This window comes from Mauremys mutica, chromosome 9 (genome assembly GCF_020497125.1).
Source record: "Mauremys mutica isolate MM-2020 ecotype Southern chromosome 9, ASM2049712v1, whole genome shotgun sequence".
Taxonomy (NCBI): Eukaryota; Metazoa; Chordata; order Testudines; family Geoemydidae; genus Mauremys; species Mauremys mutica.
In genome coordinates, this window is record NC_059080.1 from 55,353,584 (window position 1) to 55,372,333 (window position 18,750).

General features: G+C 43.1%; 1 protein-coding gene across 3 annotated transcripts in view; it reads right to left on the reverse strand.

Moving 5' to 3' along the window:
- The window catches only part of VPS8 (VPS8 subunit of CORVET complex), a 254,665-nt gene that overhangs the window by 200,194 nt on the left and 35,721 nt on the right, over window positions 1-18,750 (reverse strand). For all 3 annotated transcript variants that reach the window (XM_045030079.1, XM_045030078.1, XM_045030077.1), the window contains exons 8-12: window positions 17,484-17,570; window positions 8,558-8,625; window positions 7,387-7,540; window positions 7,206-7,265; window positions 6,266-6,373 (exon numbers count right to left, since the gene is read on the reverse strand). In XM_045030079.1, the coding sequence (XP_044886014.1) occupies window positions 6,266-6,373; window positions 7,206-7,265; window positions 7,387-7,540; window positions 8,558-8,625; window positions 17,484-17,570 (477 nt within the window). The remainder of the gene's footprint in view (window positions 1-6,265; window positions 6,374-7,205; window positions 7,266-7,386; window positions 7,541-8,557; window positions 8,626-17,483; window positions 17,571-18,750) is intronic.

Here is an 18,750-nt window from a genome sequence, read left to right on the forward strand (position 1 = left end):
ATATATTAAAAGTGTCCAAATCTGGGCTCTGGCCAAAATTTGGCCATGGCAATCCAACTTTCCTTTGTGGGCTAACTGATACAGCAACATCCTGCAGCAACTTGACTGGAAATTCTCAACTTGCCCACACATGCAGCTAAGCCATATTCATACTCCCAGCAACTGGAGTCAGCAACCTGGATGAACTGCCATTGGAAGAGCTTGTCCAGCTTGAGCGGTCACTCCTATTTCAGGAAATAGGTAAAACATTCCTGAGACACTGGTGAACATTTCGACAGCATTTTCTGACCCATCGAAAGCACCTCTCAAAAGAAGGAGATGGACATGGCAGACTCTAACCTGCTGATGATGTTCATAACTCTTGCTATAGCTTCAGATTCCTCATATATAGACAGGTGCTTCTACAGCAGGGCCACAAGCACTGACGGGTAGGATCTCATCATCATGCGGACCTGGGATAACCAGAACTTTCACATGGAGAAGCAAGCATTCCTAGTGGTTTGTGATCAACTTGCTAGACCTTCCAGCTTCAGGACAAACACAGAAGAGAAGCCACTTCAGTTCAGAAGTTGGTTGCAATAGTCATCAGGAAGCTCATTACCCCAAATGCTACAGGTCTATGGCTAACCAGTTTGGTGTTGGCAAGTCAACTGTGGGGGAAGAGGTTTGTTTACGTCCACCACGTTTAGGTGCATCATAATCTTTCTGAAATAACTGCCAGTTTTGAGAGAATGGGCTTTTCAAACTGATCCCAAGTCATTAATGGGACTCATGTGCCCATAGTTTGCCCTCCTCAAGGAGCACATGAATGCATAAACTGCAAACAATACTACTCCATCATCCTGCAGTTGCTGGTTGACCACAGAGGCAGATTCACAGACAACAGCATGGATTGTATTGGTAAAGTGCATCATGCCAGCGTTTCCTGCAGATCAAGACATTACCTTCATAGACAAGTGGTGACACTAATCTCACCAAATGACATTGTTATAAATGGAGTCACTGTCCCCACTGTTGTTCTAGGGGACCCCATATACCCTTTTTTGCTCTGGCTTATGAAACCATACCCTGATGGCAGAGGTCCTAGCAAAAGTAGATTTAATTGCACTCTTAGCAGGTGCAGAATGGTGGCTGAATGTATGTTTGGCATACTGAAATCCAGTGGGCATCGTTCATAGAACCGTTTGGATGCCAATGATACTAATACTATTCACATTACTGTGGCCTGCTGTGCATGCACAATGTCTCTGAGGAAAAAGGTGAGCCATTTTGTCAGGAGTGGACTCACGGCACTACTGTTATTGAACTAGTACACAGTCAGAAAGAGCACTTGTCATAACTGGAGCAAGATCCACATGTGCAATGGAAATCGGGGATGCTTTCTGTGCCCATATTATGGTTTGCATGGCCCCAACAGATGTATGAATGTTCATATTATTGATATAAGCATACAGTGATTGAGTACTACCTGAGGGACTGGCTGGGTCCCCCTTCACACTTTCTACCAGTGGTGATGGTTTTTATGAAGAATTTAAGCTCATGGGTATGACAGAATATATTACATTTTATAAGCTTTTATCTTTATTTTGTAAAATGGGCATATACTTCAACCCACCGATTACGGATTGCTATTTATGTAGTTCAGTTTTAGCAGTGGTTCTCAAACTTTTTTATTGATGACCCCTTTCACATAGCAAACCTCTGAGTGCAACCCCCCCCTTATAAATTAAAAACACTTTTATATATTTAACACCGTTATAAATGCTGGTGGCAATGCGGGGTTGGGTGGAGGTTGACAGCTCATGACCCCCCAAGTAATAACCTCTTGACCCCCTGAGGGGTCCCAACCCCCAGTTTGAGAACCCCTGAGTTTTAGTAAAGGTAATAAACAGTCCTCACAACACCACACCTCTGTGCAAACAAGACACTGTTTTTACACATGCATTTAATAAAACATGACAGCCAGGCCAGCCACCAACAAAGGCAGAATTTGTTCTTTTTGACCCTGTTGATGTGTTTTGCACACACTTGCCATCGCTGCACTGGAGTGGAGGAATGAACAGGGAACATTTGCCCATTCCAGCAAGTGTTCATTCCTTGCGACACAGACCACCCAACTACAGAACTGTCCAAAGTGGGCTGCAGAACATAGTGTGGTGAGGACTCAGGGCAAGGAGCTGGAGTGGGAGGTGCAGGTGGAACTGAAGCCTGCACTCCTGCTGTCTTGAGCACAAGCTCCTCCTCAAACAGCTCTGACTGCTGCGCTCAAGCACAGCTCACAGTCCAGGAACTATGCTGCCAATCTCTCCTCATGCTCTGCAGTCTCTCTGTCCTTCAACCTGGCCTGCCTCCTTCTCCCATTGGTTCCGGAGTCGCCATTAATCATCAGCCTCCTCCTTGACGCTGTATGAGTATACACAATGCAAGACGCCTGATTGACTGTGGATGCCCCGCAGAGGCGGAAGGGCCTGCCAAGACAAATGAAAGAATAAATTATCTGAGTATGTCCAAAAAAATGTGACTTCCTCTGTAGCAAAAGTGGTTGTGGAATCTAAAAGATATAATTTGAGATTGTCTGAATCATTAGTTGTGTTATATTCTGGAGGAAAAAAGGTTCACAGATGCCCTTCAGATATTTGAGAGCTGTGCAGAGCAGAAAGCCATCAGACATTATCGTAAAGTCCAATTTACAAAATCAATTTATAATATTTCCATACCACTGGCCCCTTATGGTTGCAGGCAGAGAGACACTTGCTGTGGTTTGCTACCTATGGCTTTAGAATCTGTTTAGGCAGTCCACTTTCTGGAAAACATAGCAAAGGGATCTTTTGTTCCAGGCTACCAGGGGCAAGCCAGACGTGGCTGCTAAAAAGCTTTTCATGTGTATCATATACAAATCTATAAATGGAGGGGGCTAGTGGCCTATAGAGGAGGCCCTAAGAAGTATGCCCTGCTCTGAAATGTGACTAAAGTAACTCCTCACTTAACATTGTAATTATGTTCCTGAAAAATGCGACTAAGTGAAACAATGTTAAGTGAATCAAATTTCACCATAGATATATTTTTTTTGTCTGGTGAAAAAAATTTCCCTGGAACCTAACACCCCTCTCCCACCCATTTACATTAATTCTTATGGGGAAATTTGATTCACTTAACATTGTTTCACTTAGTCGCATTTTTCAGGAACATAATTACAATGTTAAGTGAGGAGTTACTTCAGTCACATTTCAGAGCAGGGCATACTTCTTAGGGCCTCCTCTATAGGCCACTAGCCCCCTCCATTTATAGATTTGTATATGATACACATGAAAAGCTTTTTAGCAGCCACATCTGGCTTGCCCCTGGTATATATATAAAAATTTCACCATATATATATTTGTGTGTGTGTGTGTATATATATATATATATATATATATATATATATATACACACACACACACACACACACACACACAAAGTTTTAAACAAACAGTTTAATACTGGTACACAGCAATGATGATTGTGAAGCTTGGTTGAGGTGGTGAAGTCAGAGAGTGGGATATTTCCCAGGGAATGCCTTACTGCTAAATGATGAACTAGCGATTGGCTGAGCCCTCAAGGGTTAACTCATTGTTGTTAATGTAGCCTTACACTCTACAAGGCAGCACGAACGGAAGGAGGGGAGACAGCATGGCAGAAATACACAGACCATGTGTGAAAGAGAGATACACATTGCTCCTTTAAGTACGCTGCCTTTTTAACTAGATCAGCAAGCTGAGACAGCAGCTGCTGCCAGGAAGCTCCCTCCTGAGCCCTGTCATGTGTCCGCCCTTCTCTATGGAAGATGGGGTAAGTGGGGTGCAGGAGCAGGGGGGAAGGGGACACTGACATTAGCCCCCTTCTTCCCCCCGCCACCCGCACAGCAAGCAGGAGGCTCCAGGGAGCAGCTCCAAGGCAGAGCGGGGAGGACAGCTGAACTGCCAGCAATTGATAGCCTGCTGGGCGGCTGGGGAATGGGGAGTTGATAGGGGGCTTCCAGTCCACCCTGGTTCCAAGCCCCCACCAGCTAGCTCCAATGGGCTGCTCTTCCTGCAAGCAGTAGACAAAGCAGGCGGCTGCCAAATGACATAAGGGAGAATTGGGCAACTTTAAATGAGCATGTTCTCTAATTCATCAGCAAAAAAAAACAACGTTAACTGGGACAACTTTAAGTGAGGAGTTACTGTATTCATCTGTAGCTCCTGCTCCAGGAAGAGCTAGCAATCAGCAGCAAACAGGATTTGGTGAAAATTCATGGGGGGATTAACAGGATAGTGCTCTAGTAGCCAGATGAATGCAAGGAGCTTTCAGGGAGACTGCAATACATGAAGTGAACTCAGTGCAGCTTGGACTTACAAATACTGCAGCCCACCATGGACTACAAACACACCCTGGACAATTTGGACTCATGATACAGCATCCAAGAATTAAATACCTATCCCAGGAATATCCTGGACTCATAATAGGGCACCCATCACCTAAATACCATCCCCTTCTGCATTCTGGATGTTTAATATGGTACCCATGGACCGACCACACACACACACACACTCTACAGTTTACAATTTGAACTGGCAGTTCAGGATGGTCTGGTGTGGCCAAATTGTACAGTGGGGCATACTTTCAGGGAAGGCAATATAAGGCCCTTAATTTTAACGCCCCAACACAAGTTTGTAACCTACGAATATCTAGTAAAAATTCCATCATAACTCCTTGTTTAACTTTTGTTTTCACTTCCCAGGATCCATTTTGAATTCCATGTTGTGGGGGTGACTGTGGGTTAGGCCATGGCATTGGTGTGCATTGTCTCCTTAGTGGATACATGCTGCAACACCTGGCTTGTAATAATCACTTCATTGGGTCATAAGCCAAAAATCCATCCCATGCATATACTAACAAACCTGGAGGCAGAAACTTACCAAGTTCCAGTGCCACTTCCGCCTCTTCTTCTGGTTCCACTGCCTGCTGCTCCTCCAGCGCATCCTCAAACATTTCCTCAGAGTATGGACCCAGGACATGCTGTAGCTCCTCCAGCCACAAAGGCTCCTCGGGGACAGGCATGTGCAAAAAAAGTCACTTCCTGAGCTTGATCTGGTGGCACCTGTGGATCAGGGATCATAAAGGTGCCATCTCCACTTAGCGTATAATGTACCACTGTGTACTCAGTGCTTGGCACAGTTCCCAGCACCTGGCTGAATTCCTCAAAGAGGCAGGTAGACAGGGAGTTCCCAGAGATGCGGTTGTCATCCCTGACTTGGCAGTTATCAGTCTTGAGTTGCTTGATTCATACTCTGCACTGATCAGCTGTCTGGTGGACCACCAACGTCGCAAGCTTCTCTGCAATTTCCTGGTAAGACATGATCATTTCTGGTACTCTTGATGATGTTGAATGTCTTGTTTTCCTTGCACCAGCGATTAACCAGAATCTGGCTGCATTCCCATGGTCAGCTACCAGCACACTTGGTGTAGGGCTTAGTGCTGAACTACTTCCTTGTTGCTGGCCATAACTAACACAGGAACTGGTTAAATGTGTTCTAAGCTCAACAGTCAGCACTGGAACAAATGGATGCTTCCAGTTTCTGGGTATCCAGTGGGTACTTAAGTGATAGAAAACCAATAAATACTGGTCCAGGACATTGTGAGAGAGCATTGGCAGACTCTCCAGATACGAGTCTGGGAGCCCAGGTTACAGCTGTGTCCACACAGCAAAAAGACAGGACTTGGCCCAAGTTCCACCACCTTGGCAGGACCTACAACTCAGATCCTGAGGGCTTAGTGATTCAAGTCAGAAATATTTGTGTGTGGATGGTAGGAGGGTTTGGGCTCAAACATGAGTCTAAGCCCAGGTTTACAATGCAATGTAGTCATACCTTAAGAACCAATCCAGCTCCTACTAACTTCATTGAGATTGGACAGGGCCCCAAATCAGGACAACTCAATAAAAATTGCTAAGCTGAGGAAGAAGGTTCAGCATGTATCTAGAGAGAACATTTTTTCAACTTTGTTATGTTAAACTACAAAAACACTTGATCTAGCCATCTTAGACTTGGGGTACATTTATACAATGGCACTGTCTCAGTGTTCCCAAGCCACAAAAAAAAACACACAATACATCTTTCCCAATTCAAAAGTGAACTGCAGTGATTCACATCATAGGATTACATCATCATTGATCCAGAGTAAATTAAATTTCCATTCTAGAGGGGATTATCTAGAAAACAATAGGTAACAAGCAATTCAGACTTACCAAAAGAAAATGAACAACATCTCCTCGACAGAAAGCAAGCATGGGATTCACAGAGTTCTGTACAGCAACAAAATGCCACGCCAACAATGGGACACTAGAGGGATCCATCTAAACAGAGAGACAGAACAGCCTCTTTATAATACTGTGTACACAGAATTAGGTTGACACTCACTCTGACTTCATTGTGATATAAGAACATGTCAGATGGAACTCTTGATACCAGTGGTCTCTGCTCCAGCACTTGAGAATCCATTTAGAAAGTCAGGAAAAGCAAACTTTTGGCATCAAAAAGATTGTAATTTCTCTGCAACATTGTCCAGAGAAGCACGGCATTCTCATGAACTGTGTACAAATTACTAGTAAAAATTACGTTAAAAAAGGAGTTAAGATGGAGAGTACATAGTAATTTATGGTAAAGTATGTTACAGGCAAGTTGTATTTATTCCAAAACTAAGAATTACATGATTGAGATCCAAACATGTTAAGGTGTGAAAATGCACAATTAGGGCACTAACTCTGCACGATAGTGACACCTTGTAATAACCATAGGATTATGATTAAGATATTTCATTGCCTGTTGTCTCATTAAACTGATTTTAAAGAAGACTTATTAGAGTTCTTCCCCCTTATGGTGTCACCTACAGGTCATAATCAGCTTTATGTCCCATGCCATGGGAGCCACTACCTCAGGGAGGCATGACTGAGGAATTCCTATACCTCCGCTATCCCTGCCTGCAGGAGCTGCCAATAGAAGTCATTGCATCTGAGGCAGAATTTAGGGCAGCCCTCAGAAACGCTGCCTCCTCTCTCAGTCCCTGTCCTGGTATGAATCAGGTCCACAGTCTCCTCTGCCATAACGCCCTCATATGGAGTTTATGGCACAAAGATTTAAGAGTGGTCTGTAACCTTAATCAAAAGGAAGCTATTTGTTCTTACTCACACGACCATAGGGAAAAGTCATCCACACCTTCAAAGATGGTTTCAAGCCAATGACTAGAATCTTTAGCCCAAAAAAAAAGAAAAAAAAAGTTACAAAAATAATGTAAGTCTATATTTTAGAATATTTTTCAATATCTTTCATTTTAATTTAGCACAGATAGATTATGTGAGAGGCAGAATACCTTAGTTAGGGAAGCCATTGCTAGTAGTGAGTACTGGGTGATAGGATGATCTCTCAATTCAGTCTTTGCATGCAAGGGCTCAATACAGCAAACTTCTCCCTTGGAACCACTGAACAGACATCGAGACTCACATGTTCTCACACCCATAACTCTCCTGAAAACAAAGCAATCAACTTGATGAATACCTGGCCAGTGCCAAGAATGGGCCTGCCCAAGACTTAAAAAAAAAAAAAAATCCAAAACAATCTCAGGGCTGGTCTACACTACGAAATTAGGTAAATTTAGATGATTACTTTAAAAAAAAATCTTTTCACAATGCCTGGTAAGAGTTAGGGATACTGCTTTTATGGCATTTCAAGGAGTATTAGAGATAGAGACAGGATGAGTCATTGGGATTCTGCTTTAAAAAGCATTTTAGCAGCTCCTGGCCCATTACCAGAAGCTACCACTACCCCACCCATGGTAACTTGTCAGGCCCTAATCCCATACTTCTGTCTCTGCCCACAGCTGCTGTGAGGTCCACCACTACACAAGTTATACACAAAGGAAGAAAGCTGCTGAGAACTACCTTGCAGCTACTGCCAATGAAAGAGTTAGGAGAGCTAGGTCTGAAGATTAAGAGTTGCACTGGGGGGGGGGGGGAGAGGAGGCAACTTTGGGGCAGCTGCCAGGAGTCCCTAAGGGAATGGTATTTCCCCCACAGCTGCAGTCAACTGTCTGCTCTAGTTCCCATATCACGCCCATCCAAATGTATCCAACTTTAATCAAAAGGCGTATTTTACTGCAATTGTAAGGCCAAATCTTAGATTCAACATATTGTCCAAGGTAGGGAGGAACCTGTTGAACTGTGCTACATTAGGATAAATACTCTCTCCCTGTGATCCCCAAATGTGGTCTTCCACACACACCTGTGTTGTGGGTGGGGAGGTCTTTAGTCAAAGAGATACATTGCTTAATGATCTAGGCAGAAAAGATTCCATGCTACTTCTGTTGTAGGGTTTGAAATAAAACTTTGTGCTATTATTTTATTAAGGTCCTGATCTATGAGTTTCTCACCATTTGGAAGATATCCTATTGGTTCAAAGGCTTTTTTAGCTCTAAAAACTTTGATTTATAAAATTAAGACTTCTCTCTACTGTCACTTTCCCACAAAACTTAGTTATTCTCTTACTTAAATGACAGCTCAAACACGGAGCCTCCACTGTCGTTGCAAATTGCAAGTGTTGGGTCATCTGTAAACTGAACAGAGAATTAGATTATACCTTTTCTGTCTCAATTTTAAATCTAAAAAAGTCAAAGCTTTCAGCAGAAAAACCCCACTGCCGAGATTTTTTTTAAAAGGGTGGCAAGTATGTTAATACTGTTAATGAAACAGAAAAGCCACATTTAGCACATTATTTTTTGTGTTTACATATTCATACTGGAAAAAACCCTACAGTGAGATCTTTAACTTGCAGTCTGAACACAAAGTTATTTGCCATAAAATACAAACATTTAGCAGTTATAGTATTAGAATTTATTATGGCATTTGCAGTATTTTTATTCCAAGTATAAAAATACCATGATAAAGTCAAATACTGTGCTACTGCAAGTGTCACTACTGTAATGGCACTAATTGTGAAGCTAACTCTTCCTAAATAGATTTAGTAATCAAAAGGAGACCACAAGCTCTAAGCTCTCTTATTTATCCCACAGTTTTATAATGTTAAGTAGGTGAATGTTGTTTAAAGCAATATATGAATGAATAAATAATTCAATCAGGTCCAAAGCAAGTAACCAAGATTTCCCCCTACACACATATTTACTGCAGAAATCAAACTTTCTACATTACCACAAATAAAGATTTATTTAAAGAGAAAAGACCACAATTTCATAGGACCAACTCAGTGTAAGATGAACACCTGAGGGGGAAAGAAGGAAATATGGTTAAAGTGTTCTAGCTTTATCCTATGCTCTGTTATCACAAAGAAGTCTTGATGAGAACTGTGATGGAAGAATCCAACTGAGGTTTGCCTTCATAAAACACCACCCTTCAGGACATATGTATTTTCTTTTGGAACTACCTATATACAGTTTAATTGTCTTTAAAGTTGTAAATGGAATAATATAAAAAGATCCAAAGCTGTGAGTTAGCATGGCATGGCTGATATTACATTTGGCACGAAATGAGGAAAATAAATCCCATCAGTAAATACACAAAGTGAATCTGTGTGCCACCATTTTATTATAAACAATAGAGGGGTCCCAGGTTAATTTAATCCCTATGGTGATAAAGTTGTAAATTTAAATATTTTAAGACAGAGAAAATACTAAGTTGGCCATTGCCCAGGACTGTAAATCACAAGAGATAACCTGGTTTCAAGTATCATGTCTCAGTCAAAATTGTAATATTTCTTTTCACCCTGGACAGAAGACTGTTCTCAGGTGTGAGCAAAGAGAGTGCCAGACGGCGTAATGGATCTTCCAACACCACTGTGTCTCGTAGTCATTGGAGAGTCAGAAAGTTAAGGAAGTCTCCCTTTATCAGGCGCCTTGCTATTCTTCCCCACTTGATTTTCTTAAATGAGTGAAGGGGAGGGTGAAATCTGCTTTAGCCTTGGAGAGAAGAGACTATCTTCCCTTTGGTTTAATCCTATACTTTTTCAAGCTGATTTTCCAATTGCTCCTACCACTCTTTCAGGTACTATTTCAAGCGTGTCTGGAGAACCCTGTCTTCCCAGTTTTCAAGCTTGTCTCCTTTGCGGGCCTTCCCCAGAGAGGAACCAGCCATGGAGGACAAGGGATACAACTTGCAATATCTGCTGAAAAACGTGTTCTGGTTTTATCTTGTGCAACAGAGTGGAGAATTGGGCCCCAAATCTTTTCAGGCAAGCTGCGCTAAGGCTAAAGGAGTGGAAACGGAGGAGGAGAGGGGCTCTGTGCACCAGCTTGCACTGCAAATACTGCAATATACATTAAACAATCTTCACCTCTGAATGGATGAGATGGCACCCGCCCCACTCTGCTTAATCGATAATAATTATATTGCAGCTTCTTTCACAATTGAGCAAAACTGGCAACTCTTCGCCTCACCTCACCTCCCTCTCCCCTCGCTCAGGATTATCAGGAGGGAGAAATCCCTCAGGGAGGAAATGTGGCCTTTTCTTGGGGACAGAGCGATGACAAAGAATGGAAGGAGAGGATTCCCCAAGATGGCATTCCTCTTTGCTGTGTGATAAGGAAAGTCAGGCAGAAGGAGAGATTGTTTACCTTGTACAGTAAATGGAATTCTTAGAGATGTCTGCCCCTGCCCCCGCCCCCCCCCCCCATCAGCAGCTCAGCGCTGCCACGGCAGCACTTTAAGGATGGTCCTTTGCCACAGCAGCACTTGGAGGATCCTTGCTGCCCTCCCCCTCCCATCGGCGGTAAAGACGGACAACACGTTTCTGCTCCGCACTTCCTGTTGAGTTCTATGTCAGAGAGTTAGTGAGCAAATCTGTAGCGCTACATAACACGCGGTACAGGAACCTGCTAACGAGTCTTGCATGTTAAATAAGTAGCACTGGGAGGCATGGCGCTACTGTCCATTAAGCAGATTTGTGCGTAAACGGGTCTGTACTGTATCCTCTTTACACTGATGAGGGTTAGGGTGGAAAAACTGGAATATGAATAGTCTGATTAATATGAAAATCCAAGGTGACCTTTGGTAAGAACCAGGGCTGTGGTCAGAAGGATACTTTGTCTTTAAAGAATGCAGGAAAGTGTGCGTATGGAGGTTGGGGGGGTCCAGTCATTAAAGCCCCTAACTTGTCAACTCTCCAAGCACAGGCGATGTCCATGAAGATGGCTTTCTTGATGGCTAGGTGTAAGGTCAAAGATGTGGCCACAGGTTCAAAGAGAGGCTTCATCAGAGAGTAAGGACTAAGGTCAAATCCTAGGTTCAGGAGAGTTTCCTGATGCATGGCAACAGGCTAAATAAAACCCTTTAATGAATCTCAAGTAGCAGGATGAGCAAACACGGGAAGGTTATGTTGCAGCTATGGTGGTTATAACTGGTTTTAGCAAGTTTTTTTGGGTGTTTTTAAGAATTGTGAATGTTTTCTTATAATCCTATCTACATTCATCTTATGGGAGGGATACATTTAAATAATGTGTAATGTAAAGAACCAATGTGAAAGTGGCAAAAATGTGAATACGGTAATGGGAAGGTTTGATCTTAATTAGTGTTCTAATGGATTATAACAGGAGTAGTTTTGTTAAAATTGGAGAGAGTTCCAATTAATATCAAAAGAGTACCATTAGGTTTCAGGACTATAAGACTGTACCTCTTTCTGTTGTCAGTGGACTGATCAACTACTGTTTGTTTAATTAACTAATTTTTCTTTTGAATAAAGTTTGGGTTTATCACTCATAAGAATGGCCATAGTGGGTCAGACCAATGGTCCATCTAGCCCAGTATCCTGTCTTCCGACAGTGACCAATGGCAGGTGCTCAAAGTGTCACCTAGTGGTCCTCTACTAAATAAGTTTTCTGTAATCAATCTAGAGACTTGACTCTGAAAACTAAGTTGGGTTTTATTGCATCCTTATCCTTAATTTAGTAATAATTGGGAACATTTCAACACAACAATTACAAAGGGCTACAGTGATGACTGTGGTAGAACATCTGAGGTGCATATTTGAGTGATTAGAACCCCAAATTTATTTAAATCTGTTTGGTGAGAACTGGTAAAGAAGGAAGTTCTTAGACAGCAAATTGACTTTTCACTTCCATCAAAATGCTTGTCAAAAATTCAGTACACAGCCACAATCATTTGGCACAAACTGGATTTGTTTAGCAAACAGCTCAGCTTTCTTATCAGTCCTTCACATCTTTACTTTCCTCTGCTGGGCACAGCGAGAAAGAATCTTAGGGTATGTCTACACTACAAAATAAGGTCAATTTAATAAAGTCAATTTTTTAGAAATCGATTTGATACAGTCGATTGTGTGTATCCCCACTAAGCAGATTAAGTCGGCGGTGTGCATCCACAGTACCAAGGCTAGCATTGACTGCGGGTAGTACCCGCAGTACCTGCAATCTCCGCCGCCCATTGGAATTCTGGGTTGAGCTCCCAATGCCTGATGGGGCAAAGGCATTGTTGAGGGTGGTTCTGGGTATGTCGTCAGGCCCCCATCCCTCCCTCAGTGAAAGCAATGGCAAAAAATCATTTCTCGCCTTTTTTCCTGGGTTACCCATGCAGATGACATACCATGGCAAGCATGGAGCCCGCTCAACTCTCTGTCACCATATGTCTCCTGGTGCTGCTGGCAGACGCGGTACTGCAGTGCTACACAGCAGCATCCCCTTGCCTTGCCTTGCGGATAGCAGACGGTACAATACGACTGCTAGCCGTCGTCATCGTCCCATGGGTGCTCCTGGCCAACCTCTGTTAGGTTGGTTGGGGGCACCTGGGTAGACATGGGTGCTCCTGGCCGGCCTCGGTGAGGTCGGTCAAGGGCGCCTGGACAAAAATGGGAATGACTCCAGCTCATTCTCTTCTTTAAGTTTTGTCTAATGGAGATTCAGTCCTGCCTGGAATATCATGCCAGCTGGAGGCTTCTGCCTCAGGCTGCTCTCCCAGCTGGCAGAACCGCGCAGTCACACCTACCCCAGCCTAACCCTTGCTCCCATGGGTCATGAAGCCTGGACAGTAGTAAGGAGCAGTTCAACTATAGGCTGAGCAACTGCATAATGGTGGTAGAATGTGCCTTTGGATGTTTAAAAGCTCGTTGGCGCAGTTTACTGACTCAGACCTCAGCAAAACCAATATTCCCATCGTTATTACTGCTTGCTGTGTGCGCCACAATATCTGTGAAAGTAAGGGGGAGACATTTATGGCAGGGTGGGAGGTTGAGGCAAATCGCCCAGCTGCTGATTACGCGCAGCCAGATACCAGGGCAGTTAGAAGAGCACAGCAGGGCACACTGTGCATCAGAGAAGCTTTGAAAACCAGTTTCATAACTGGCCAGGCTACGGTGTGAAAGTTCTGTTTGTTTCTCCTTGATGAAAACCCGCCCCCTTGGTTCACTCTACTTCCCTGTAAGCCAACTGCCCTCCCCTCCCCCCTTTGATCTCCACTTGCAGAGGCAATAAAGTCATTGTTTCAAATTCATGCATTCTTTATTAATTCATCACAGAAATGGGGGAATAACTGCGAAGGTAGCCCAGGAGGGGTGGGGGAGGAGGGAAGCACAGGGGTGGAGTAGTTGTAGGGGCACCCTCTAGAATGGCATGCAGCTCATCATAGAAGCGGCATGTCTGGGGCTCTGACCCGGAGCGGCCGTTTGCCTCTCTGGTAGGCTTCATGCGGCACTGATGCGGGTCCGTTATAACCTCTGTCCTTCATGCCCTTGGAGATTTTTTCAAATATTCTGGCATTTCATCTTTTGGAATGGAGTTTGGATAGCACAGATTAGTCTCCCCATACAGCAATCAGATGCAGTACCTCCCATTCGGTCCATGCTGGAGCTCTTTTGCGATTCTGGGACTCCATGGTCACCTGTGCTGATGAGTTCTGCATTGTCACCTGTGCTGATCAGCTTGCTACGCTGGCTAAACAGGAAATGAAATTCAAAAGTTCGCGGGGCTTTTCCTGTCTACCTGGCCAGTGCATCTGAGCTGAGAGTGCTGTCCAGAGCGGTCACAATGGAGCACTCTGGGATAGCTCCCGGAGGCCAATACCGTCGAATTGCATCCACACTACCCCAAATTCAACCCAGCAGGGTCGATTTCAGCGCTAATCCCCTTGTCAGGGAGGAGTACAGAAATCAATTTTAAGAACCCTTTAAGTCAACAAAAATGGCTTCATCGTGTGGGGCTGCCAAACCCAATGATAGCACATCGGCCTTCTACTCTGGTGCCAAAGATGTGGGGGTAATTGACAGTGCTTTTGCCCCAACCTGGTGTCTGAAAAGTGATTCTTTATCTACCTCATTTTCAACCTGTAGGGGAGGTTAAGGACTCCCCAATGGTGTCCCATTCTGGTAACAAAAGGGGTGTTCTGGGAAACTGACAGTGCTTCTTCTCGCCACCTAAAATTGATTCCAGTCCAGGATGATTGGAAAACCCCAATATGGGTATTGGAAGGTGATTAAGCACCTACCCTCTGATTCCCTTCTCCCAAGAAAAACATTGAGAGAGAAAACACTAAAGTTTCAGTATGTCTAGATTCCAGATGGAGGAAACATCCCTTTGTAGTTTTGTTTTGGGTTTTTTTGTGTGTTTTTTTTTAGTCCTATGTTACCAGTCTTTGGAGAGAGGTCTAAATATCAGTGAATGTTGCAGACCAGCTAGATTCTGTTGTCTCTGATCAAGCATGGTAAGATTACATGTCAGCATCAAATATATTAGTAGTCATTATTTTAATGTGACTAAGGAATGGAAGGAAAGAGCTTTGTCACAGAGATAAAGTTGAGGATCTTGGGACAGAGTTTGAGTGGGAGTTCTGTTGGGGGAGAAGCAAGTAGGCAAGCCCCTGTTCCTTATGGGCAATGAGTGAGTTTTTGTGTGTTTTTTCTTTTTTCAGTTTGCAGAGACTGATGGGGCAGTGTGCTGTGAGAGAAGTGGAACCCTGATTAGGGGGCAGGATTTCCCTGTTTAGGGGGCATATAAAGGCAGTGAAGGAGCTAGCCAGTGGCATACAGATGAAAACAGGGGACATTAGTGGGAGTTTCTGAGTGGAGTTTGGGGGAGGAGAGATGTGGTGTTCTGGTTTTGGTTTGGTTATTTTGTTTTTTTCTTGACAGAAGCTTAGGCAATGACAGATACAGAAGGAGCAGTGGTAGTAACACAAGGGATGGAAGAGACAATGAAAATGACCAGGTGTGGAAGCTACAGGATGTATATTATCCTGGAATGGGTACCGACAAGAACTTAGTTTGTATGAAGTGCCCCCTGGTAGAGCACATGGAAGAGAAGATCCAAGGTTTGGAGATGCAGGTGGAAACTATAGTTGAATTTCGAAGGGGATTCAAGCAAATGATGGAGGAAAGGCAAGACTCTCAGATGCAAGGTGCACTAAAGAACTGTGAATGTAGACTGCTGGGTGAGGAAAGTGGCCAGTGGAAGCATATGACTATGAGAACCAGACAGAGGAAAAGATCAGAGACTGAAGGAGAAATAGAGCTCAGGAACAGGTTTGCTGAGTTGGAAAACGAAGGAGGGGCACAGCAGGCAGTAACAGAAGGTAGGACAAGGAAGAAGAGAAGAGTGGCTAGTCCTACAAGAAGAGAGGAAGAGACAATGGAGATAGCCAGAGTTCAGAGCCCCAAGAGGATACAGAATGACCTGCAGAAGATTGCAAGGGAGAACAAAAGACCAGGGGACTTGCAGCCAGAAAGAACAGGAGGAAGGCCAGAGAATCACACCAACACCAGGAAGAGCTAGGTCTACGTGATTGGTGACTCCCTACTAAGAAGGGAAGACAGGCCTGTTACTAGAGCTGATCCAGAAAACAGAAAGGTGTGCTGTCTGCCAGGAGCTAAGATACAGTATGTGGACCCAAAGCTGAAAAAAATCCTAATGGAGCAGAAAGAATCCACTGATTGTCCTTCACATGGGAACAAATGATACTGCTAGATTCTTACTTGGATGCTGATGGGGAGCTGTGGTCACTTGAAGAATGTTATCCAGCCCTGGTGCAGGGTTGGAGGGAAATTTCCATCATAAGGAGATGAAGCTTTAGCTCTGTTTTTCCTGGAATAACTTCTGAATCTTGAGCAAATCTTGCACTTGGCTGCTACACAAAGTATTCATCAAGCAGCAAAGATGGTGCAAATGGCCATCAATAACTCAGATTGACTCCCAGCAAGCGAGGCAACACTTAAATCCTGGGGATTTGGGCATACCCCAAGGGGGAAAAAGCTCCTTCAGGGAAGGGGAGGGAACCTAAGAGCATCTAGAAACAGCTCAAATAAAAACTAAAAACTAACTATTTAAATAAAAACTGATTACCTAGTCCTAATAGACTAGTTTAACTAAAGATTAAGAAACTAGGAAGAAACAGATAACTAGCTATATTACTTGGCACCCAGCGGGCACGAGGAGAGCTACAGCGCACATGCAGAACAAAACAGGAACTGCTGCCAAAAATCTCCAAAGGCATGTGGGAGCATCAATACCTGAAATGGAACACCCATAGGGCTATTACTTGAAGAATACCTGATCTTTTCCCAAAGGAAGAGTGTGGGAATGGGAATTCCAGGTTTCATAGAGTCTGGGACTGAAGGGAACACTGGTCTTATCCATGCAGATCTCACTGAAGATGCTTCCTCTTGGCTTGCTCCCTATTCTGAGTTTCCTACTTTTAAGCACCTGAGGGGTAGGGTGGTGGCTCATCTGGGGAAACAGACTCCAGACTTAGGACCCTTTGTTTGTCAGCAGGGAACAATCAGGACAGAGCCCCAACAGCACTGCCTTCCAAAAAAGGCTCCTTTAGCTTCTTGCGTGCACTTCTTGTGCTTTAGTTCTTGCTCTTCATGTGCACCACCAAGGAGGCCACGGCAGAAGTGAGGGCACGTCAGTAACATACTTACCTTGCTTTGCTAACTAAAGCTTTAACTTCTACAATTTAGTCAGCTAATCTGGTGTTCTTACAAGATGAATCCGATAAACCAAAGTTTCTCTCTCAGTCAGTTGCAAAACAAACCAAAGAACTTTTTGAGTCTCATTAGGATGCATCACTTCAAATTTGGGAGGAAATTCTACCTCAGTCCCAGATCTAACCTATCAATTATGAGGCTACTAGACCCTTATCTAAAGATTTTGGAGGGAATGGGGCAAAGTTTTAAGAGAAACTCAGCTGCAATCTTAACAATGGAGTAGATGTCACTTTAATTTCTGCTTTTCATCTTCAAAATAACTCAAAGAAAAAAAGAATATCTGCATCAATTTTACAGAGCTCTAAATAAAATGGTATTAGCTCTTATATAATGCTTTTCATCAGTAGATCTCAAAATGCTTTAAAAGGTAATCTCCTTTGTAAAGCCACTTTGTCTTGGTGCAGGTACATCGCAGATTGTCTATTACTACTGAGATTAATAAGGAACTATATAATAAGACTATTGAATGCTTATTACCTTGATATGTAAAATTGCTGTTCCTGGGGGATGAGCATCTGTTATCGATCTTAAAAGTTTCCCACTAGCCAGATCCCACATGGTAATCTGCAAACAAAGTTAATTTTCTTCAGTACAAGTTTTCATCACCAGGTGTGCAAACTGAAACAAGTTATTCTCCATGACTCCCTGAGCATCAATAATTTAACAAGTTTCTCAGTTCAAGAAATTTCCAATCTTAGATTTTCATCTGATGACTTGTTTCTAAATTTGATTTGATGCACACTATCTTGCTTGTCCATGTGCAGCCTGAAAAAAATAAAATAAATCTACAGAAGCTCTCAATTTCCAGCAAAACCTACCTCTCATCACCTTATATGATATTAAATGAATGGACCATTATAATACACTTTAATTACCTACAATATACCATTTTTCAAATAGTGCAACAGTCCACACAATTTCTTCTACAACATTAGAGATCTATGTGTAACATCTACTACTGATCCCTACTCTGGACAGGTCAGACCTGTTAACCATAAGTCATTCTATTCTCTTCAGATTCTTATACCATGCCCATCACCAGGATATCTGATCACTCTCCAGCACTGCAAGTGACATGTTAGCATCTGACCTTTTTTTTTTTCCCCAATCTCATCTCTGTCCACTCAAGGAAACTGCATGTTACTTTAAATTTTATTTCTGCATGGTGTGTTGTATTTTATTTGGAAGGTAAAGTCAAAGAAGTGTGGTGAGGTTTAGATTCTGTGGGATCGTGTTCCACAGTCTTGGGCTGGCTACAGGTAATTAAAGACTGCTTTGTAAAGGAGGGAAGAATTAAGGTTGAGTATACGCCAATAAAACTTCCATGTACCCCAACTTCTGAGTGCTTTACTACATGGTCTTAATGTAAATTTTATTGTTATTTTAGAGATTCCATGACCTGAACCTGTTTAGCTAGAGGGTCAACAGAGCATTGGCTTTTCCACACTTAAAGTTAGAGTTCTCCTCAGACTTGTCTCACTGACTCATTGAAACCTTTATGCATTGGGTGCACAAAGTTTCCGGCAGCACAAACAAAAAGGCACCCTATGGAATCCCATGCATAGCCTAGAATATCACAAGGATGCAGCAATGCTCCAATGTGCATGTCCCATAAGCTTACCTCCTCTGACTGTACATAAAAAAAAAAAGTTAAACATTTAAAACTGAACACCAACTGAGATGCAAAGTGCTATTTTTGTAGATTCATAACAGCCTAATTAAAACCAGTTTCCATCAAACTCTC